Source organism: Pseudochaenichthys georgianus, chromosome 24 (genome assembly GCF_902827115.2).
Source record: "Pseudochaenichthys georgianus chromosome 24, fPseGeo1.2, whole genome shotgun sequence".
Lineage (NCBI taxonomy): Eukaryota > Metazoa > Chordata > Actinopteri > Perciformes > Channichthyidae > Pseudochaenichthys > Pseudochaenichthys georgianus.
This window is the reverse complement of record NC_047526.1, coordinates 29,177,934-29,200,509: the sequence shown is the minus strand read 5'-3', so window position 1 is coordinate 29,200,509 and position 22,576 is coordinate 29,177,934. Positions and strand designations below refer to the sequence as shown.

General features: G+C 39.9%; 1 protein-coding gene across 2 annotated transcripts in view; it reads right to left on the bottom strand.

The window, feature by feature from the left end:
• The window catches only part of lama2 (laminin, alpha 2), a 202,303-nt gene that overhangs the window by 23,863 nt on the left and 155,864 nt on the right, over window positions 1–22,576 (bottom strand). For both annotated transcript variants that reach the window (XM_071202002.1, XM_071202003.1), the window contains 14 exons: window positions 19,377–19,519; window positions 18,294–18,392; window positions 16,604–16,715; window positions 12,477–12,639; window positions 8,006–8,084; window positions 7,785–7,916; window positions 6,789–6,905; window positions 6,387–6,550; window positions 6,026–6,164; window positions 4,145–4,247; window positions 3,627–3,743; window positions 2,787–2,969; window positions 1,553–1,707; window positions 1,022–1,165 (listed from right to left, as the gene is read on the bottom strand). In XM_071202002.1, coding sequence (XP_071058103.1) covers window positions 1,022–1,165; window positions 1,553–1,707; window positions 2,787–2,969; window positions 3,627–3,743; window positions 4,145–4,247; window positions 6,026–6,164; window positions 6,387–6,550; window positions 6,789–6,905; window positions 7,785–7,916; window positions 8,006–8,084; window positions 12,477–12,639; window positions 16,604–16,715; window positions 18,294–18,392; window positions 19,377–19,519 — 1,850 coding nt within the window. The remainder of the gene's footprint in view (window positions 1–1,021; window positions 1,166–1,552; window positions 1,708–2,786; window positions 2,970–3,626; window positions 3,744–4,144; window positions 4,248–6,025; window positions 6,165–6,386; window positions 6,551–6,788; window positions 6,906–7,784; window positions 7,917–8,005; window positions 8,085–12,476; window positions 12,640–16,603; window positions 16,716–18,293; window positions 18,393–19,376; window positions 19,520–22,576) is intronic.

Genomic DNA, 22,576 nt, shown 5'->3' with positions numbered 1-22,576 from the left:
TTCTTTGTTTGCATGTATTCTTCTGTGTGTACAGTATGTGTGTGTGTGTGTGTGTGTGTGTGTGTGTGTGAGGAATGTAAGTGTGTTTTTCTTTGTTTGCATGTATTATTCTGTGTGTACAGTATGTGTGTGTGTGTGTGTGTGTGTGTGTGTGTGTGTGAGGAATGTAAGTGTGTTTTTCTTTGTTTGCATGTATTATTCTGTGTGTACAGTATGTGTGTGTGTGTGTGTGTGTGTGTGTGTGTGTGTGCGTGGGTATGTGAGGAATGTAAGTGTGTTTTTCTTTGTTTGCATGTATTCTTCTGTGTGTACAGTATGTGTGTGTGTGTGTGTGGTGTGTGTGTGTATGTATGTGTGTGTGTGTGTGTGTGTGTGTGTGTGTGTGTGTGTGTGTGTGTGTGTGTGTGTGTATGTGTGGGTATGTGAGGAATGTAAGTGTGTTTTTCTTTGTTTGCATATATTCTTCTGTGTATGTGTGTGTGTGTGTGTGTGTGTGTGTGTGTGTGTGTGTGTGTGTGTGTGTGTGTGTGTGTGGTGTGTGTGTGTGTGTAATGTATGTGTTTGCACCTTTCCTTTCTGAACACAGGCATTATAAAGTATGATAAATGCTACACAATATAGAGCCGCTCAACATTGTATTCAATATGATTAATGCTTTAATATGAAACACTAAAGCATTAAAAAAGAAAAAGTTTCAACTGGATTTGATTTTTTTTTTGCAATAATATCAAAGCTATTTCAGGACAAAGTGACCATTTTTAACCACGAGACATTAGTAACCCAAACAGACTTTATGAGTGTGTGTTAATATGCGGCATCAGTATTATCATGCAAACACAATTGTGATTGATACCGGCTCTCGGTCAGTACACACACACACGTACAATCACAGTTCAGTTTGATAATTGGGATCTATATTTGTGATTCATCCATTGCTGTGGTTTTGATACACAGTATTTCCTTATTGACAATTCTACATATTTTTGCTCATATGTGCATTACACTCAGTATATGAACTTACATATTTGGCTGATCCCATGTAGAAGAGCAGGTTGTCGGGTGTGGTGGTTTTAACGTGGAGGATGATGGTGTTGTACCTCCCTTTCCTGATATCAGGGCGGTAACTACGGAGACAGTCACCACCTGATGACACTGACACTTTGATCTGGAAAGAGGAAGAACATTTTAGTTTGTTTTTATTCATATTTATTGACACCAACACATTGGAAAAATGGGCTACAGTTAGTCAGGTGTCTATTGTTACATTTTTATTTGTCTGAGGTCTCAAACAAAGGCTTCATTGCTTAAGTTGGAAAGTTTGGCCTGAATCTTTTTTTATAAATTTGGCATAACAACATAATTTAACTTTCATATTTTTATTTTAGAACTTTTAAATGGACTATTTTATTTACATGAGAGTTTACTTCAAATATCTGCATCAGTTTTCATATAAAGAAGCTTGTGCAATGGAAAGTGATTTGGAAAGAAATAATTGATTGACACACCTAAGTAAATTCCCAGGTATTAAAATGTGATGCCGACATGTACTAACCGAGTTAGCTTGTTTCCTGGCTTGGTTGATCAGTTCTTTGATTTGAGAGATGTTACGCCTCAAGTTGTCCTGCAGCTTTTTGATTGGCTGCAGCTTCTCCAACAGCCTATCAGCTTCATCCTCTAAGTCCTTCACTTTAGCTCCTGCAGCGTGGACTGAGGGGAGAGAGAATAGCAGTGATACAGAGCAGTAGAGAAGCTGTTCAAGTCAACATTACACAGTGGATTATAGCTGAGGCGGCATGGAGAGTTAGCATGTGAAGAGCCAGGAAAGGATGATAAACGGTGGCAGCTGAGGAAATCACAGATATTACTCGAGAAATGTGGAGAGATATGGAAAAAGAACGATGGAGAAGCTGGCGAGAGCCGAACAATTAGTGTAGCTCAGCATTCAAAGAGAACCTTTTTGACACCATTTGCTTTTATATATTAAAAAGCTTGAAGCTGAAAAAGACAGGAATTAAAAAAAGAACGACACATAAATGAAAATACACTGCCCCATGCTTTGCAGCGTGCAGAGCTCTCATGCTCGAGCACAGCAGAAAGGCAGCATTAGAAGCAACTGCTGCTGTATAGCAAATAAAGATAGTGGTGAAACTAGTGTGTGGTGCTCCAATCATGTTGTTGAAATCATTTAAAAATAGGATTCAGAATTATATCAGATGGAAAAAAAACAAATGCTTAGAAATGTTTGCAAGGTTAACTACTCTTAATATTATTCGGTAATTACAACATGGTATTGGTGCACCACTTAGAATATAACGTAAGCTTGGGTAATTGAAATATACATACTGATGGCTGTGGGGATTGAAAAAAGAGACAGGGAGAAAAAACATGTCAAGATTTTGTGGAATTCATGAATTTACGAAGCTCTCAGACAATAATGTAGCAGCTCTAAAATAATCAAGATAAATCAGACTTTAGAGTTTAGAGATCTTACGATTGAGTTTCAAGTTATTCATTTGTTTGCGGAAAATACATTTTTAAAAGGTACAACAGGAAGTGAGTCAACAGGAAACATACAAACCAATGTTGTCTCACAAAAGCAGTTCAATATCAAACATTCATCAGGGCAATAGTAACACAGTAATAGATCTAACTCACTATTTCTCACGGTACATGTTTAATAACCCAACCAATAAGGACGAGGCAGTGTTCCTCGAGGCTGAACAAGCCCACATAAGATGTTGTACTCTGTGTGAAGTTGTAAAATAGCCAATAGTGAGGAGCTTTACTGTTTTTATCCGGGTCCTGGATCATGTCATTGGCTGCTTTCACGGTGTCCTCCAGGTCGCTGTAGTTACTCTGGAGGCCGTGGAGCTGCAGGTTCAAATCCCCGAGGCGCTCCAGGACGTCGATGGCGGTGGCGTTAGCATCTGCTGCTACAGCCTTTGTGGCTGCTAGCTTAACTGCTGTGTCTGTAAAAGGATGACATTTCATAATGTAAGTATTAAGTGTGGGATGTACTAATGTATGCACACGAGACAATTACTTCATGTTCTATCGTTTGCCTAACACCATAAACACGACTACTGGAAGGTGAAACACTGTTGGCATGGGAGCGTGCAGTATAGATAGTAGATGGTTGCTTTAATTGCTTTTAAATTGTATAAGGTTTTGTTGTTTTTACTTTTGTTCTCTCGATACATCACTTTGGTCTGGAGGTTTTAAAGTGCTTTATAAATAAAGATCAGATAGCAGAATAAAGGAACTCTTTGCTCACCTTCGACACAACGTGTTCAGAACCATGTCGAGGTCCAGCATGTATTGTGTTCACTCACAGGGATTTTAATGGGAACACAAATATGTTATATTGACCTACTGGTCATATAATGTACAACATGTAGGAGCTGCATTCAATGGCTATCTGAGAGTTGATCCGAACACAGCCGTGTGCGTCACTGAAGTTCACCGCCCTCGCTCACTGCAGAGTATTTCTGTGTCTGAGAGTACCGACATGTGTCAAGTTGAGCTTACCAGAGCAGCTGACCTCCATCGACACAGTGATATTGATCCACTCTGCCTTTATCTCGCTCCCACGCACACACACACATTGTGTATTTGTGCAGTCATACCATTGGGGATAGAGTTGAGCATTGCCATGGTTCCGTTGACAGCTTTCAGAAGGTCTTTGGCCATGTCTCTCGCTGCTTTGACTCTGCCCTTCAGCCCGGACACGCCATCTTCATTCTCTACACACACACACACGCACACGCGCACACACACACACACACACACACACACACACACACACACACACACACACACACACACACACACACACACACACACACACACACACACACACACACACACACACACACACACACACACACACACACACACACACACACACACACACACACACACACACACACACACACACACACACACACACACACACACACACACACACACACGATTTCATATAAACTTCATTAAACATTTTCTTTAATAAAACTACCAATGTACCCACACTGTGTATACTACAGTATTACACTGTTACTGCACTAGTGACTATGCAACTATGATTATCGTGTCTTATCATTATCACTTCATGCAATATCTTCTGGGCAGACATAGATGTACTTACCTTTGACATCATTTTGAAGTTGTTTGGCTTCGTTCAGCAGCTTGTGGCTCTTCTGCAGGGATCGCTGAGCGGCTTCCTTCACTGGGACCTCTGGATCTAAAGCCTAGACGCACAAGTTAAAGAAGTACTTCAGTAAAAGTAGAAAGACTTTGGACCAAAAATACTCCGTAACCAGTAAAAGTCCTGATCTGAACATGTAACTTAAGTAAAAGTACAAAAGTATTAGCATTACATATATTTAAAGTAGAAAAAGTACTCATTCTGCACAATGACCAATTTCAGAATAACATAAAATACAGATGTTTTGGCAGCTAAATGTACTTTGAGTATTAAAAATAAAACTACTTAATCTGCAGAATGGATCTTATACCTTATTATGGTTATTATATTATCCTGTTTTTATACATGTAAGAGCAATTTTAGTTTTCAATGTGGACCGAATTTAGAAATACTCTGCAGATTAGTAGTAAAGTACTGCATTATACCATATGAGCATATCATGTGTTTTTATGTGTACAAAGCAACTATGTTAAAATACATGTAGAGGAGTAAAAAGATATTTGCCTCTGAAATGTAGTGGAGTGGAAGTATAAAGTAGCTTTACATGGAAATACTCAAGTTTAGCACAAATATGTCTAAAAAAATGTACTAGTTACTTTCCACCACTGACTATATGTACAACATCTGTAACTGTACATGCCTTCACTAAAAAAGCTTCCAGAATAATTAAGAGCACACGACACAGGAAGGTGCAGCAATCTGCATAACACCTTTCTGTAAGATCAAAGCTCCACTACTTTGCATGGCTAAATGATATTCTAAGAAATACATTCAGCAGTTTTAATTTCTCCTTTCATTCTTTCGCCACCTTCAACCCTTCTTTCTTTGCCTCTTTCAAAGGCTTTTTAGCCCTTTCTCCCTTTGCCATTTACCTCTTTTTGTCCAAAAGAGGAAAGAAGACAAGTGTGAAATTAAATGAAAACGAGGGGTCTGAGTAGAGTAGAAAAGAAAAAGGTAAAAAAGAAAAAATGATGAATAAATGAATTTGGATGCAAGAGAAAATAACCAGAGGGAAGTAATACACTATGAAAGGATGAAGGGAGAGAGGACAATCAATGGAGAGGAATGTAACCAAAACACAATGGAACATAAATAAAGAAAAAGGTGTTTTAAACAAGAACAAGAACAGGGGGGAAATAATAGAAACAAATGCAGAAAAAAATGAATAAATTATGAAAATAAAAGAAGAAAAGACATTTCAGGTGTGTGTGGTCATGATAATGAAAAAGCAAAAGGGGAAAAAGGAAATAAGCGGAGGGAAAGAGAAGTGCTTTGATCCCTCAACCATGACTAATGGTTAATGGAGAGCCCAAGCTTACATTACTGTTACTGCATGCAACACACACACACACACACACACACACACACACACACACACACACACACACACACACACACACACACACACACACACACACACACACACACACACACACACACACACACACACACACACACACACACACACACACACACACACACACACACACACACACACACACACACACACACACACACACACACACACACACACACACACACACACACACACACAGGAAACCTAGAATGCTTGTACTTGATATTTACGATATGTATGCAATATGTGAGGTGGATTACATTTAGTATACATATGCATGCGCAGTTCAGAGTGAACATTTTCAGTCTACAATCTCGCACTAAAGAGAGTATTGGTTGACATGGAAACGGAAAATGATCAGGCACATGACGTTTTTCTCATAATATATTGATAACAGAATAACAGAGAATGGGTCAATCGGGGTGTTTCTGTGTGTGTGTGTGTGTGTGTTGGTTCCCACTCACCAGAGCCAGAGCCTCACTGGCACTCTGTTTGGCTGCCTTCGCATCTCTCTCCGCTGCATCAACGTTTGCTTTAATGTTGCTATAGGCCTTGAAGGCAGCTGTTGCGTTGAAGGAGAGGTTTTTAGCTTCTGCTAAAATACTGTGGCGAGAGAGAGGACATAAAAAGAGATACTGATGTCAATTTCGATAATAGTATTATTGCAATGAAACCCGAACATTTAACATGTATGCGTCATATGCAGTTTGTTATTGAACTCGTTGATTTTTAAGTTTATTCCCAATTGTCTGCAGGTATACATCTATCACACTGACAGTTTTATGTTATAATAATTAACGCATATCTGAACGCATTTATATGTACCTATCCAAAATGGCAGCAGATTCGTTCAGCTGCTTGGCGTGTTCCTCTGCATCGTGCACGTGATTGGCCAGGCCGCCGCCTTTCAAACCAGTGGTGAGGTGATTGACTCTATCGTCCAGCTTCACATGAAGAGGATCCAGCTCTCTGCCCATCTCCTCCAAATCCTACAGGAAACAGACGAACATTCACGTCCAACATCCTTGCTTTCTATTTTAATGTATTACTTTTTAAATTAAGAAATTAAAGAGACACAAGCGTCAACAACAGGGTGATATTCTTCCACTGCTTTCATTCCTCTTTCCTGCCGCCAAAAGACAGAGTTGACCTCAGTTGGAGGATTTAAAAGAAGACTGAGGTTTCAAAAAGCCACACGTTTATACCGCACTAGGTTGAGTGAAGTACCTCTATCTCCTTGTTGATGTTTTCAGAAAGTTGGTTAGCCTCATCCAGAAAACGTTCTCCTTCTCCTAGGACTTCCTGTGCTTTCTGTTTCACCTCGTTCACTGCAGAGCTCTTCCTCTGCAAAAAACAAACCGGATCAACATCTGCAATGAACTCTGATGCGCTCCGTCGGTCAGCCAACTCACAGCCTTTCTCCCCTCCACAAATAAACATACTTAGTTGCTTGTAATCAGTATATCAGAGTTACCCCGTAGTGTCCTCCATCAATGTCCTTGTCATCTTTAATCTGATAATATATTCACCTATTTGTCGTTGGCTTGCAACAATACAAATCAAGCATGGCAGAATGTAATTAGTAAATCACTTGAAAGGCAGTTAACTAAACACGATGACAATACAGTGGCCGTGAGAGTAGAAACTATCAAGCGTGCTACTTTAAAGCAGATGTGTGTCTCTTGGCGTAAAGAAGTGGAATTCTTTGCCGAATGATTTAAGGGGCTGTAAGAATATTTTGATGTTTAAGAAATTGTACAAAGAAAGCGTAATTAGACAGGATGAAGTTGACTTTAGATTGTGTTCTGGTTTTATGTTTCAGTATTTGTAAGCAACTGTGAGTGAAAGAATATTGCTTTTTACATTACATTACATGTTACTTGTTAGACGCTTTTATCCAAAGGGGTGAAGTGTCTTGCCCAGGGACTGCAGTGGGGCTTACAAGCTTACATTACTGTAAGTGGGGTTTGAACCTGTGACCCCCTGATCCGAACACCAACGCACAACTGCACCACACGCCTCCACGCTTTCATTTGACTTTTTAATGGTTATTTCATTTTCATTAAGATATCTTTTTTTAAAACAACCAGTATAAGCGTACATGTTTTGTTTTAAAATAACTGCCATGTGTGGAATAAACAAATACACTTCTAAACATGGCCTTGTGATGGTGTGTGTGTGTCAAACCGGACGTGTGTGTAGCAGTGTATGAGCTTGTTGTACCTCCAGAGATGTGAGGTTAGCCTTGTTCTGGTCAGACACCGATCCAGCCTCCCTGGTCTTTCCCTGGGCAGAGTGGAGCAGATCCTGGGCCTCCTGCAGCTTCCCCTCATGGTCTGAGAGCTTCTCTTTTATCTAGGGAGGCAGATGGGGTAGCACTACGTTAATGTCATTAATATAGAGACATGGAAGACACAAGAGTAAAGATTAGAAGTTATAATTACCTCTGCTTTCAGGTCTTCTGTGGCCTGATGGGGGTCGCCAAATAATCTCTTCACTCTCTGATACAGCTCCTCTGCTAGTCTGTGAGGAGAAAGGAGGAGGAGATTTGAATCTTTATGGATAGATGTGCGTATGTGTGTGTGTGTGTGCATGTGTGTGTGTGTGTGTGTGTGTGTGTGTATACTGTAGGTGAATGTAACAACACACCGAGCAGAGAAGAGGAGATGTATTGCGATGTGTGACAGAGCCTCTGCTTGTGTGAAGACAATAATCACTCCTTTTGACTGAATGTTGAAATGTCGGAATGAAATTGCCGATTCTCTTCTATTGATCCCTCAGGTTGAGTTGGATTAAATTGTGCCAGTGCAAAACATTTCACATCGTGACACTAATGTGTCTGTGTGGATTAAGTGACCCAGTGAAGCAACATGTGCACCATATAACAAGACTCTATAGCACACGTGTCAAACTCAAGGCCCGGGGGCCAAATCAGGCCCTTGGTGGATTTAATTTCGGCCCGCAGGATAATTTCTAATTACTATTAGATCTGGTCCTCTGGTATATTGCACCTTCACTCCATCCTGAGGGTCTCCTCCGCTCAGAGCCTGACCCCAAACATTGATGACCTTGCACCCAAGATGAGATGCCAAGTATCTGAACTAGCATCTCAGAGCAGCACACTGAGTTTCAATGGATGTTTCCTTCTGCACTTTCTTTCTCACGACAACAGGGCATGTTTGTTTTTTTCTTTGAGGGAAATAGTTTCTTTGAAGCTGTTGTTGGCCTGTGGAAAATGTAATCATAAGAAATGACTCTTAGCTGCAGATAGAGCCATAAGAAATGAATGCAACTGATTATTTGATGTTTAATGTTGTTTTTATAGGCAATAATTTAAGCTGTGTTAGTTCCAGGTTTAATATTTGCAATAAACATTGAACCAGTCCGGCCCTCGACGAGTACCCATTTTTTAAATTTTGGCCCACTGTGTATTTGAGTTCGACACCCCTGCTCTATAGGATAACTCAAATGTTACCATGGGCATTATCATCTGCTCATGTCTGATGAAGATATTCTACAGGATAAATGTAGCATTGTATCCACTCAGTTTAATGCAACTAATACCCAGAGCTGCACAAGCACCGCAAAAAGAACTTCAAGCTGGCATTAAGCTTAGTTAAAGGGGCCTTACCTCAATTATTCACCTGTTTGCTAACCTGGTCTCACCCCAACTACAGTGGATAGTCCATTTAGCCAAGTCATGTGAGTATACACAGCTTTTCATATGAGGTACCTAGCTAGGGAACGCTAGTTGTCAAGAAAGAAAAAGTGGCATATCCCAAAAGAATAACCATCTTCACAAACCCTCCCAGAGGTATCGGAATTGACAATCCCACATTCACACACACCTCTTGGAGTAATTGGTATTAACTTTCTTTTTATTCTGTAGATTCTGCTGAGTGCAACACGACAGCAGGAATGGCTATTGAAAATGAGTACCGTTAGCCCCAGATTGAAACCGAATATCGCCTTGTTATTTGAAGACAGGATTTTTAGATCACCTTCAGGTTGGATGGCATGTTGTATAAACTAGTTATTTGCCAGCAATGCCACGTGCTTATGTATTGTACACCACCATTAGGAAAATAATGTGATAGATAAACGTCGCGGTAAATAACGTATGCCATGTGAACGTCTCTCAGGAGCCAGGCAGATTGTCTGAACTATCTCGCAGCCTTCACTTTAATTGATCTGCCGTCATCAAGGTTGGCAACTCAGCCTTTTAGTTCCTTCCACATTTTCTAATAACACGTTGCTTTAACATGTTGTTTTAGAAAGGCTCCTCTCTTTGGAAGCATTTAAAACAATGTAATAACCATATGTTTACCAGTGTCCCTTAATGAGCATTATTTTCCACCTTCAGCATTAATTAAGACAACACGGCTCGAGTGTCCTCCAGTTGACATCACTCAGAGGACGCGTTCACACAGTTTCGGGGACACATGCAAGGTAATGATTGGGTTTGAAACTGTAATGAACCCTTTGGGGAATAGCATGACATGAACAGAATATAACTAATAAAAACAAATGGGAGAGGTGTTTGAACTATTATCTAACTGACTATTACAACATAACGTCCAATATACGAATGAAAAGAGACATTTGCAGAATTAACAGATACATAACCTTTGAGGCAAATGGCAAACTGAAAACATATTTAATTAAGAAACTTATGAAACTGATAAAAGGTTGTTCTTTTTTACGAAATAATCCTTTTAACATTTGCTTGTTTCCCTCTGCTGCTCTGGTTGAAATGTCCCCTCAGGGTTCAGTCTAGTAATCAAACGCAGACTGACAGACGAGTCATTTAGAGGCGGTTTGATTCTCAAAGTCTCTCCCTCTACAACTCCCTGTCCATCTGTCAGTTGTTCACCTCTCCCTCTGTGACTTTCCTTCTCACTACACGTTCTTTGCATCCCTCTCTCTGTCTCTTGCCCTAAGGCGATACATTGCTTTTAATTAACTCATCGACCTCATCAACATTTACTGCTGAAAGACACGGAGAGAAAAGATGGAGAGGGGATGAAGAGAGTAGATTACTAATTCCATCAAGTGCCTTGAGAGGGAGAGAGTGGAAACAGTGAGAAACACTTTGTTAAAACATCCGCAGAGTCAAATATCTGCTCGATGAGAGGCGCTTACTCCTGATGTCTCATTGGTCAACAAAGAAGCAACGCAATTAAAGTCTAAACATGCATTAAAGGTGGGGTAGGTAAGTTTGAGAAACCGGCTCGAGATCGCTAGAATTTGAAAATACACAACCGGAGAAAATCTCCCACTTCCTAACAGAGCCCCTCTTCCAACACACACGAACCCGCACATGACCAATGAGGGCACGAGATAAGTTTGTGCCCCGATGGAAGGCTGACAGGCAGGTAGGCCATCCAATCCGTTTAGCTTTAGCCGTTGTACTTTTTACAGTATTACGGCTTCTACAGATGACATTTTTCTATGGATTTTTTGTCAAAGCACTTACGATATTCATTGCTATCGGGATGTTAAGAGCATTCCATGGAATATAACAACAAGTGTATCTCGAGCCGGTTTCTGAAACGTACCTACCCCACCTTTAAGGGCCTGTGATTTTATTTTTTGACTTTATGAAAATCAATCAGACTACAAAATAAATGACTAATTCCATCAAGTGCTTTGAGAACGAGAAAGTGAGAGTGGAAACAGTGAGGCACACTTTGGTAAAACATCAGCAGAGTCGAGGCTTTGGGATACGCAGCGATCAAATATCTGCTCGATGAGAGGCGCTTACTCCTGATGTCTCATTGGTCAACAAAAGAAGGAAAGAAATACAAAAATATGTAAGGGTTGTTGCATGATTTAACCCATTGAATGTGCTACATTAATGTATAATCTACACTGCTGTTAACAATTTAACAAACACTTTTACAAACAAGGCTACGTGTAGTTGCTGCTTTTTCTTCAAAAATATATTGTAAAAATCAATTAGACTAAAACATCAAGGTAACATTAACTGTTGTCTTGGTAACAATGTCAACATTCATTTACTTCTGCATGTTTCATGTCAACATTGATTTATTACACAACTGAAGTCTGCTGTGTAATATTAATGATGTAAATACATGAATAGAAGCCATTGGTTAGCCTATTTCTGTATAGGGAAATATATCCAAATAGCTTCATTTGTGCAACCTGCAAATGTTCAGAAACAGATTGTATTACTATAGTTAACATTGCTGCATTTGTCTTTAAGTGTGTCATTTTGCTCGTGTAAAAAAGTTGCACACTCAAAATATAGTTTACATTTCTATAGCATGCAGGTATGTTTTTTGTCATATTGAATTAAGATGCATTTGATTTCATTTCTCCTCCCTCTCTCTCATTGTGCAAGTTCAAATAGAGAGAAAGAGTGTAGAGGGGAAACATCCCGCAGAACAGCAAGCAGGAAGACCGAAAAGTGGGATTGAATCCCAGCAGGGACGGAGACAATCTAACACACACAAGGTGAATATATTAGCATACTGGAATGAGTGAAAACAACAAAAGAAAATAGAAAAAAGTGGGTGAAAAAAAGTGTTTCCATGCAAATACCAATGGGGGTTCTGGTCAGCTCATCAAACAAGACTTAACAGAAGAAGGGAAACACAAAAACTATATACAAAACATTAACACTAAATAAAGTGCTTAATAGCAAATAGGCTCAGCTTGTTCCTGTCTCTTGGCATATTTTGAGTTTGTTCGTTAAGAAATGTACAGCTATGGTTTGCTCATCGTGTGTGTGTGTGTGTGTGTGTGTGTGTGTGTGTGTGTGTGTGTGTGTTTGCTCCATCTGAAACACAGACGGTTTGTTTGCAAAGTATTTCTTAAAAATCTGTCTTTTTCTTGTATGTGGGAGTAAAATACATGACCTGTGTGTGTGTTTGTGTGTGTGTGTGTCCATACTCCATCTCTTCGTCGGCGATGTTCTTCTCCCCTCCCAGCTGTCGTTTTCTCATCTCGTCTAGCATGGCCTGGATCTCCTCCTTCATCTCCTCCAGGCTTTTTTCTGGAGTTCCATCGTTCCGAGAGAGAGTTTGGTTCAACTCGGCAGCCTTGGACTGGAGCTCTGGACACACACACAGAGACAGGCTGTGAGGACTCCACAGATGGACAGATCCAAGTCATGTTCTTGCATTCACACAAAACAAAAAATTAAAATAAGACTTCAGCTCCAGTAAAAATATCAGTGGAATTTAATTTGTATATTTTGTTGGCTGCAGCTAACTGCTTTAATCAGGGTCGAGGATAGAGGTGAGAGAAAACCATGGAGCGAACAGGAAAGAAAACATAATAAAATCACGAAGAGGCGATATGGAGCTGCAGAGCTAAAAGCAACTACTTTCATTGGTATATTTTGATTTTGATATACTTTATTAATCCCCGTGGGGAAATTGTTTCTCTGCATTTGACCCATCCTAGTGTTAGGAGCAGTGGGCTGCCATTATGTACGCAGTGTAGGGAACGGTGCCTTGCTCAGGGACACCTCAGTAGCACCAGGTCTTGCCGGGACTTGAACTGGTGACCTTGCAGTTGCCAAGCCAAGTCCCTATGGACTTCGCCACCACCCCACTAAGGTAATAAGATAAACTAAGAGTCGACAGCCATGTGAGGCTGTAATATATACAATTCATCTGGAAGGAATACATGTTTTGTGTTTAATTCACTCATTTACTTTATGTAGGTAAAACAAAGGTTTAAATAACTGGAGCAAACATTAGGTTTGAACGAAAGTTGATTATGAAACACTCTGATTTAAAAATGTAAGCTAGCGACTTTTTTTTGGCTTGCGGTGAAAACAGCCATTTCAGTTGTATGTTATTAATGTGCGGTTGCTGTGGGGAAAGTACAGTTTTCTGTACAGTGGACAGCTATAAGCACACCTAGATACTTTGCACCGTGCGCTATGATGGTGTTGTTTTGTGCAGGCATTTATGAACATGGAAAACAGTGAAGAACTATATCTTCCATACCAAGGTTGGAGCTGAAACCAAAACGTAAAGTGACACTTAATGGTTGCTTGCACTCACCATCACCCTGCCGTCAATAAGTATCCACATACATCCCAATGCAATGATTGTATTACAATATGTAACATACATACAATGTTATGCAATGTATGCATGCCTTCACATCTTATCACTGACTATATCAACATTCAAACATGTTTCCCACTTGAAACAACATTACAACAGATGTTAAACACACACACACACACACACACACACACACACACACACACACACACACACACACACACACACACACACACACACACACACACACACACACACACACACACACACACACACACACACACACACACACACACACACACACTTGATATTTACGATATGTATGCAATATGTGAGGTGGATTACATGTAGTATACATATGCATGCGCAGTTCAGAGTGAACATTTTCAGTCTACAATCTCACACACACTGTTTTAGCACCATTCAAAGAAGCCAGTGATGTTGGCAGACTTCATGTTTGCCCTGCTTTGATCAAATTAAATGCAGTGAAATCTCAAACCAATCAATGATGAAACTGCACTAAAACACTCCGAGGCTCAGTTGAATGAAACTGCTGGAACTTAATGAGGAATGTGTGTTAGTGTGTGAGAGTGTGCCACAGCAAAACAGAGGAGGGCACAGCGTTGTGTTGAGCTGGTTGTGCGTGTGCAGTGGTGGGTTCTTCCCTCATTTGAAATGTAAACGTTATATGATTAAACTTGAAACTTGAAAGTGTGTGTTGGCGTTTGTAGGTGTGTGTGTGTGTGTGTGTGTGTGTGTGTGTGTGTGTGTGTGTGTGTGTGTGGTTGTGTGTGTGTGTGTGTGTGTGTTGGCCTGTGTGTGTGGTTGTGGAAATGCAGCTCTTCCGATCATTTGAAATGTAAACATGATGTGATTAGAGCCAAGACCAAGCTAAAGCCATCATGCTAATGAACAGCTGGACTGCATGTGTGTGTGTGTATGCTGCATTTTTAACGTGTGTGAGTGTGTGTGTTACAGCCCTATAATTACATAGTGGAATTTAAAAGCCAATTAAACACTTAAAACGTGGATGGAATCATATTATGGTATCTAGTAAACACACAGAGGAAAGTGTGTACAGTATTTTCTTGCGTCATCGTGTGTGTGTGTGTGTGTGTGTGTGCACAGTGGTATGAAATTGTGCACCACTGCATCAGTGTTTGAGTATGTGGTGTGTTTGTGTTGGTTTGTTATAGCCAATAATTAAGTCTCTAATTGCTACTCTCAATCATCCAGTGAGCCCACACACACACACACACACACACACACACACACACACACACACACACACACACACACACACACACACACACACACACACACACACACACACACACACACACACACACACACACACACACACACACACACACTTATTTTCAAGAGCGACCCCAGCACAGAAAGACAGTGACCTGCAGGATGAAAGACAGCTTGAACGGAAGGTCTGCACATCGCTTGATAAAACACAAGAGCCCACAGAGATAACCACGGATGGCCTGGAATCCCTGCAGGAGAAGAACTGAATCTCCCGTTAGACTTCAGAGATAACCTTTCCAGGGGAGCGTGTGTAAAGGCTGTGATTGTGATGTCGCAGAAGAAAACACACATCCCAAGCTGGTAACACAGCAACTGATGCAGGCTGAGGGAAGAGGTGCTGTACCTTCATGACAAACACAAACCGAGCTGAAGTGAACAACGACGGGTTACACATGCAGAGAGAGAGACACTGTGTGGAGCCAGGAGTGAACAATCAGGACCGTACCGCAAAGTCCTTCCAGTGAGATAATGGTTTACACCAGAGGGGACATGTCCTCTTGCCTGAAGGAAGTAGTACAACCTTAAGCTGTGGATACATCTTGTTTGTGGCTAAACAAAAACACAAAAGCATTCCAAACTTTAAGTGTTATTTGCTAACTCGCTGCAAACTAAATAAAACAAACTGAATCATTGCCGCTTCTCATCTTGGTGGGTGACTCTTTATCGCCATGGTTACTGATGCTGCAGCCTGCTTTATTGTTAGAGCAACACTTTGCACCAGCAGCTGGCCGTCGGCCCACAATCCATTGTGTTTGAGCTACAGTTCCCATTAGTGCAGGGATGTCAAACTCAAGGCCCGGGGGCCGAATCCGGCCCGCGACTTCAATTTATGTGGCCCCACAAGAGCTTGCAAAGAATATAATATGTTTATTATACGGTTACATGCTACTTTACAGAAGCACGTTGCCCATAAACGACATGTCCCACAATGCATCTCAAATTAGATTTTTTTTCTCAGAATTTGACTTTTTTTGTCAAAATATGCCTTTTTTCTTAAAATGTGTCTTTTTCTAAAAAATAACTTTTTTTTTCAAAATGTCACTTCTTTTTTGTTTTTCCAGAATGTGGCTTTTCTTTTAAAATCATATTGTGACATTCTCACTGAAGAGACTTGCAATTATTTGCCCTAGACTTGCTTTCAGACGTAGTTAATTATGAAGTTATAATAATAATCCAATGCAGTAATAATGTAATAATGTAATAATAATAATAATAATAAAAAATAAATAATAATAATAATAATAATGTAATAATAATAATAATAATAATAATAATAATAATAATAATAATAATGTAATAATAATAATAATAATAATAATAATGTAATAATGTAATATAATACATTATTTTATATATATTCAATATTTATATATGTATTTTTGGTCTTAAAGTTAGAACCGGCCCTTTGAGTGCAACCATAATACTGATGCTACAGTTACACTTATTTGCTGCTTTTGATTTGTTCTGCCTGTATACTTTTTAATCTTTAATATCATAATCTATATATTTTTCTCTTCTGTCATTACCCAGATTTCCCACATGGATTGCTTACATTTAATTCAGAGTGATGATGCAATGTGCTCCAATGACAAATACAAACAACAGTACACAGATAAGCCTGGAAATGGTGGTTTGCAGGATATGGAGGCAGTTAATGGAGGGGGTGTTTGTTTGGTCTACCTCCAGCTCCCAGCAGTGTGTCCCTGATGAACTGCTCCAGGTCCTCAGCTCGTTTATGAATCCTGTCCGCATCGTCCTCCACCTGCTCTCCGTCAGCAGACACCTTAGTGGCCTAAACACACACATGCACAAACACACGTCGTAAAATAATAATAAACAAGTGTTGAATAAGTGAACATATTGACTTCTGTCTAACACACGAAGGGAAGAGACGGAGGTCTTACAGGAGATGTACAAGTTTGACGGAGGAAGATGGCAACACGTACACATATACAATCAATAGTATTGCGTGTGAGCAGTATGATCTGTTATCTGTCAGTTTTTCAATTATACATGTGCACTCAAACACTGCAACGTACTCTACACACATAGACACATGAATTATTGATCTACAAACTAAAACATATAAATCAAATATTAACGCATACACGGAGATGGATGATTCTTTGACAGATATGAAAACGCATCATAAGACACACATACACACAGAAAGAAAGAAAGAGAAGGTCATTATTGTTGTGATTTGACAGGACCAGGCTGTATCATTTTCACTGGCGTGTGTGCGAGTGTGTGTGTGTGTGTGATGGGCCGTGGGTGATAGCGCTGCTGTCAACAAATGTCAAGGCCCCGGTCCCTAAAAGGGTGTAGCTTGACAGCGTGAATGTGAGTGTTATTTTTCTCCACTTGGCACATGTCGACCCCCTGCACTCAAGAAATGTTTTTCCATAGCTGTGAATCCGAACATTTTAAAGTAAAGGAAATAAAAGTAAAACATTAAAGTAAAAGTTTATATCGTTTTTTTATTCTGTATGAGAGTGAAGACATTCGTTTTGGCTGGATATACTTTTAAGATACTTTCAAGCATGAATGGGTTCTCAATTTGATCTGCCATGCAAAGGCCTTCTGTTTACAGATCTATGTAAACATGGTAGGGTTTACATGACAGTGATCCCGGTCCAGAGTCAAATTCTTCCATTATATTGTTTCATTATGTTGCCCAAGTTTATTATGCATGTGATCATTTAACCGAAAACGTGATTTGGAGAGGCATGATATAAAATGCTACGACCAGGGCCCTACTACATTACAATGGTGGTGCTGATGTGTTTTGTACACATCCTGTTTTCAACATTATTCTGCTGATTGACAGTTGGAGGTGTAAACAGATAAATGGCAAAGGGACTTTTATTTGGTACAGGATACCTTCTTCAGTTCATAATCCAAATGAGGGGGGGTCGCTTTGCTTAAACCGAGTTCTCAGACAATTTATTAGCAATGATACATATATTAAATGTATTTGTGTTTGGTCAACTGACCACAATGCAAACCTTGAGTCCAGTGGTATTGCAGAAAAAAACGTTATTTCAACTTTTAAAACTAAAATAAAAAGCTGATGTTCAGGGTTTCATTGGGTTTCCTCAGGTTTCTGTTAAAACTTTAAATATGTTTCTGACATTTTATTGACTTGTTGGAAAAGTTTGTTCTTGTATGTCAATCAGCATGCTGCAGCAAGCTACTGGCTGGACTGGTTTTTGTCTCTTGTGTCGTTGGTGTACATTAGGTTAGCTGTTAACTATGATCTCACTGCAGGCCATAGTCTCGTTATGTTACAGACAGAGGGCATACTCCGAATAAAGACAGAAAGGAACACAGACTCAAGTTGAGCCAACAGGAAAACAAAAGTGTGTACCCTGCTGTGTAGCTGATCCATCTCAACCACCAGTGATCCCATGTTGGAGTCGGCCAGCTGCAGTAATCTCTCCGGCGCTTTCTGAGGTGACAGCATGTGCTGCAGGAGAGAAACAGAGATGAAGGAATTACACAGAGCAATGTCTGACACATTTTGGCTCATGGCTAAGCTTTTGAACTGCCTGGCTCTGTGCGGTAGAGCCGGAGAGAAAAGTATAAGCATGGCGAGAACGGAATAAAGAAATAATTAAAGAGAAAAACAAAACATACTAGAAGGGCTCTAGGAGAGAGAGAGAGCATCTCTAGCAATGTTACTTAAAGGTGGGGTAGGTAAGTTTCAGAAACCGGCTCGAGATACACTTTTTGTTATATTCTATGGAATGCTCTTAACATCCCGATAGCAATGAATATCTTAAGTGCTTTGACAAAAAATCCATAAAAAAATGTCATCTGTGGAAGCCGTAATACTGTAAAAAGTACAACCAACCGATTGGATGGCCTACCTGCCTGTCAGCCTTCCATCGGGGCACAAACTTATCTCGTGCCCTCATTGGTCATGTGCGCGTTCGTGTGTGTTGGAGGAGGGGCTCTGTAAGGAAGTGGCAGATTTTCTCCGGTTGTGTATTTTCAAATTCTAGCGATCTCGAGCCGGTTTCTCAAACTTACCTACCCCACCTTTAAAGTGAGAACAAACTGTGGATCAGCCATGTGATCTGATCTGCTCCAAAATCGAACTGGTTTTTCACTGGCCCACTCTCACACTCTTCCACAAAGTTTCATAGAAAATCGGGCAAGACGTTTTTACTGTATGATCCGTTATCCATAATCCAAAAAACAACAACTAACCTCTGTGGTGATAGAAGACAAACTATTTGAATATGTCACAGCAAACATAGTTAACAACGTTAATTGTTTAAAAATATGAGAAAATTATCACGTTTTATTATATCAATTAGTTCTATACACTGCAGCCAATGGTGGTGATTATCAACACGTCAATTGAGGACATTAAATGAATGAAAGTTATGAAAGCCTTAACTGTATAATAAGGACATGAGTTTCCATACAGGCAAACCGTTTTTACCTTTAGTTCCTCCGTCATGTTCTCGAAGCGGTACAACACCTTATAAGGTGGTGGGAGGGGTGACGTCAGGGTGACCTCAGTGATGATGCGGTACAGGCGGTCCATGTCACTGATCAACAGACCTGAGCACTCATCATCACATGCTGCAGAGACACACGTAAACACACAGTTAGACACAGCGAGAGGCAAATGAGGTCAACTGAATCTATTAGAGAGGTTTTGTGTGTGTGTGTGTGTGTATGTGTGTGTGTGTGTGTGTGTGTGTGTGTGTGTGTGTGTGTGTGTGTGTGTGTGTGTGAATGTCTTCTGCAGTTTGACTAGGCAGAGAGCAGTGAGAGAAGAACAAAGGATGTCATACTGTATATGTGTATTTTAACTTCTGAGTGTGTGGCTTATTTGTGAGTCTGTAAGCACATCAGTGTGTGATCGCAGTGACTGCTTGTGTTTGGGGTGTAAGCGTGTGGCAACAGAAACACAGGGCTGTCGATGCATGAAATTCAGCGCACAGAGGAAAAATAACCTATTATGAGTTCACACTGCAGGCTAAACACACACAAACCAACGCACACACACACGAGGGAATTCACTTCAAATGAGCGCATTCGCATTTGTTTTCTTTATTGTGTGTGTGTGTGTGTGTGTGTGTGTGTGTGTGTGTGTGTGTGTGTGTGTGTGTGTGTGTGTGTGTGTGTGTGTGTGTGTGTGTGTGTGTGTGTGTGTGTGGAGTTTCTCTTCTCTTCTATAGCCCGAGGCTTATTTATTGCAGAAATTAAAATGTTTGACAAGGGAAATCAAAGACGAATTAAATAAAAATAAAAACTGTTTTTACTCTATCAATCTCTGACAAAACCTGAAAATACAAATGCATTGATGCAGTCACACGCAGGTACAGTAACGGTGCAGTACTTTGTGTGTGTGGGTAAATAGCCATTTATAAAAGCCAAGACATTTTAGAATCCCAGTTACAAAGGACTGTAATCACTAACTTCCACAAAGCGTGACACCTCCTGATCACACTCGCGCAGGGTGTGATTACACACACTTCCATCCGGCTCTCTGTGTGTCGCTGCTTGTTTCCTACCTCTACCATTTTTGGCAAGCCAAGCCAGAGATTCTCAAATTAGATCCTTTCTGTCCTTCTCTTCTTGTTTATAACAATATGGTGAATGTCTCGCTACTTCTAAGTTTGCTTGGATAATTACTGCGTTGTTCCACCATGCTAGGTTTTTACACATTCCTTTAAAAAACAAGAAGCATACTGTAAACACATTTAACGAGAAAGAAAATTCTAATTGTAGTGGAGAGGCAAGATCTCACCAGATTGACAAACACAACTACTTTAATTTCAAAGCAATCTATCAAAGTTAAATGGATTTAAAATGTGTTGCCATTTCAAAAGCTCAGTTGAACAAACTGTGTCACAATTATCTCACTGGAAAAGGTGACACTGAGAGAGTACGAGTTTTGATTGCAGTGCCAAAATATATAGAAGTGTAAAGTATCACAGCCATGAAAGCTCAACGGATGCCCAAAGTAAGCCTCGTGAATGTCAAGGATTATTTCACACTCAGTTTAGTAACCTTATGCTCACACAGGAAACTCAAACACACATGCACAACATACAAGTGCAATGCTACACACCTGTTCTCCTTATATAGTGAGTCACAACTCCTATGCATTTGGTTTGTTGCCGGAAGGACTCTGCTTTCGGCAGGGATTTATTTTAGCATCATCATTGTTACTGTGTAGTTTATGCCTGATGTGCTCCTAGTTACTTTGCGTCATGACTACACAGAAAAGTCCATTTGTTTTCATTTGTCCAGGTTGAGATAAAGACACAATGCTGTACACTTATTTTGACAAAGGCAAGAACAATGTGTTTGGTATAGACTGTGGGAACTGCATTTTAATACGAGCGTACCATGTAGTTTACTCACATTTAAATATGTGCACGTTTAAGTCAGATTGCAACGTGTGCCTCAAAATATTAAATTAAGCAAATATTATGAGGGGACACCATTTTCAAATATGTTATAAGATAAGATAAGATGAACCTTTATTAATCCCTGTGGGGAAATTCAGTTGTACAAAGCAGCAACAGGGTAAGCGTGAAAAAACAGGACAGCAAAGATTCACACAGATTAAATTAAAAAAAAAAAAATCAAGAAAAAAAATTAAAATAATAATGATAATAATAATAAAAGACTATGAAGTAGGAGATGAGTAAAAATAAGAGTAAAATAACTGTCAGCATATATACATATTTGGTCATCTAAGTTATAAACTTTGCGATTTATGTTAAAAACCATTTAGACTGCACCTGCATCGAATCCCTAACAAAACCAAAATGCTTTGAACTCTCTGTAATTAAACTATTGCTCCCAAGTGGTTCAGACATTATAGTGATCGGATGCTACCGCCCGCCCGCTGCCTCAAGCGAAGCCACGAATATACTCTCCAATCTTCTCCATAACTGGACTAAATCCGAGATGGTTTTACTCGGAGACCTAAACTGGGACTGGCAAACGGATTTACAAAACTCTTTCAAGGACACTTGTGACTCTCTCTGTTTGGTGCAACTAGTTAACTCGCCAACTCGGTTAAACCAAAAAGATTTAGAGAAGTCCACTTTGATTGATGTTATTCTTACAAACGCACCTCAGCGTTTCTCCGCAGTAGGCACGTTTTGTAATGATATAAGCGACCACTGCGCAATTGCTTGTGTGAGAACCTGTAAGATCCCTAAAGGAAAGCCACGTTTCATTCACAAGAGGCGATTCAAACATTTCGATGAGCAGGCGTTTCTACATGATGTTTTTAATAGTGATTTACACATTGTTTCACTTATGACCGATGTTGAGTTAGCATGGAATTATTTTAAATCCACCTTCTTGGCTATATGTGACAAGCATGCTCCTTTTAGGACATCTAGGATAAGCGGTAAAGACAACCCCTGGTTTAATGATTCTATATCCTCTCTCATTCGACAGAGAGACATTGCCTGGGCTAAAGCAAAGAAATCGAATATTCCATTAGATTGGAATCTGTATAGGACATTAAGAAACAAATGCACTAAGCTGATTAAAAACTCTAAATCTGCCTACTATCTTAATGCAATACATGACAATTTGAATAACCCTGCAAAGTTTTGGAAACTTGTTAAATCCTCCTCAGGTTCTATCACTCCAAACAGCCTTCCT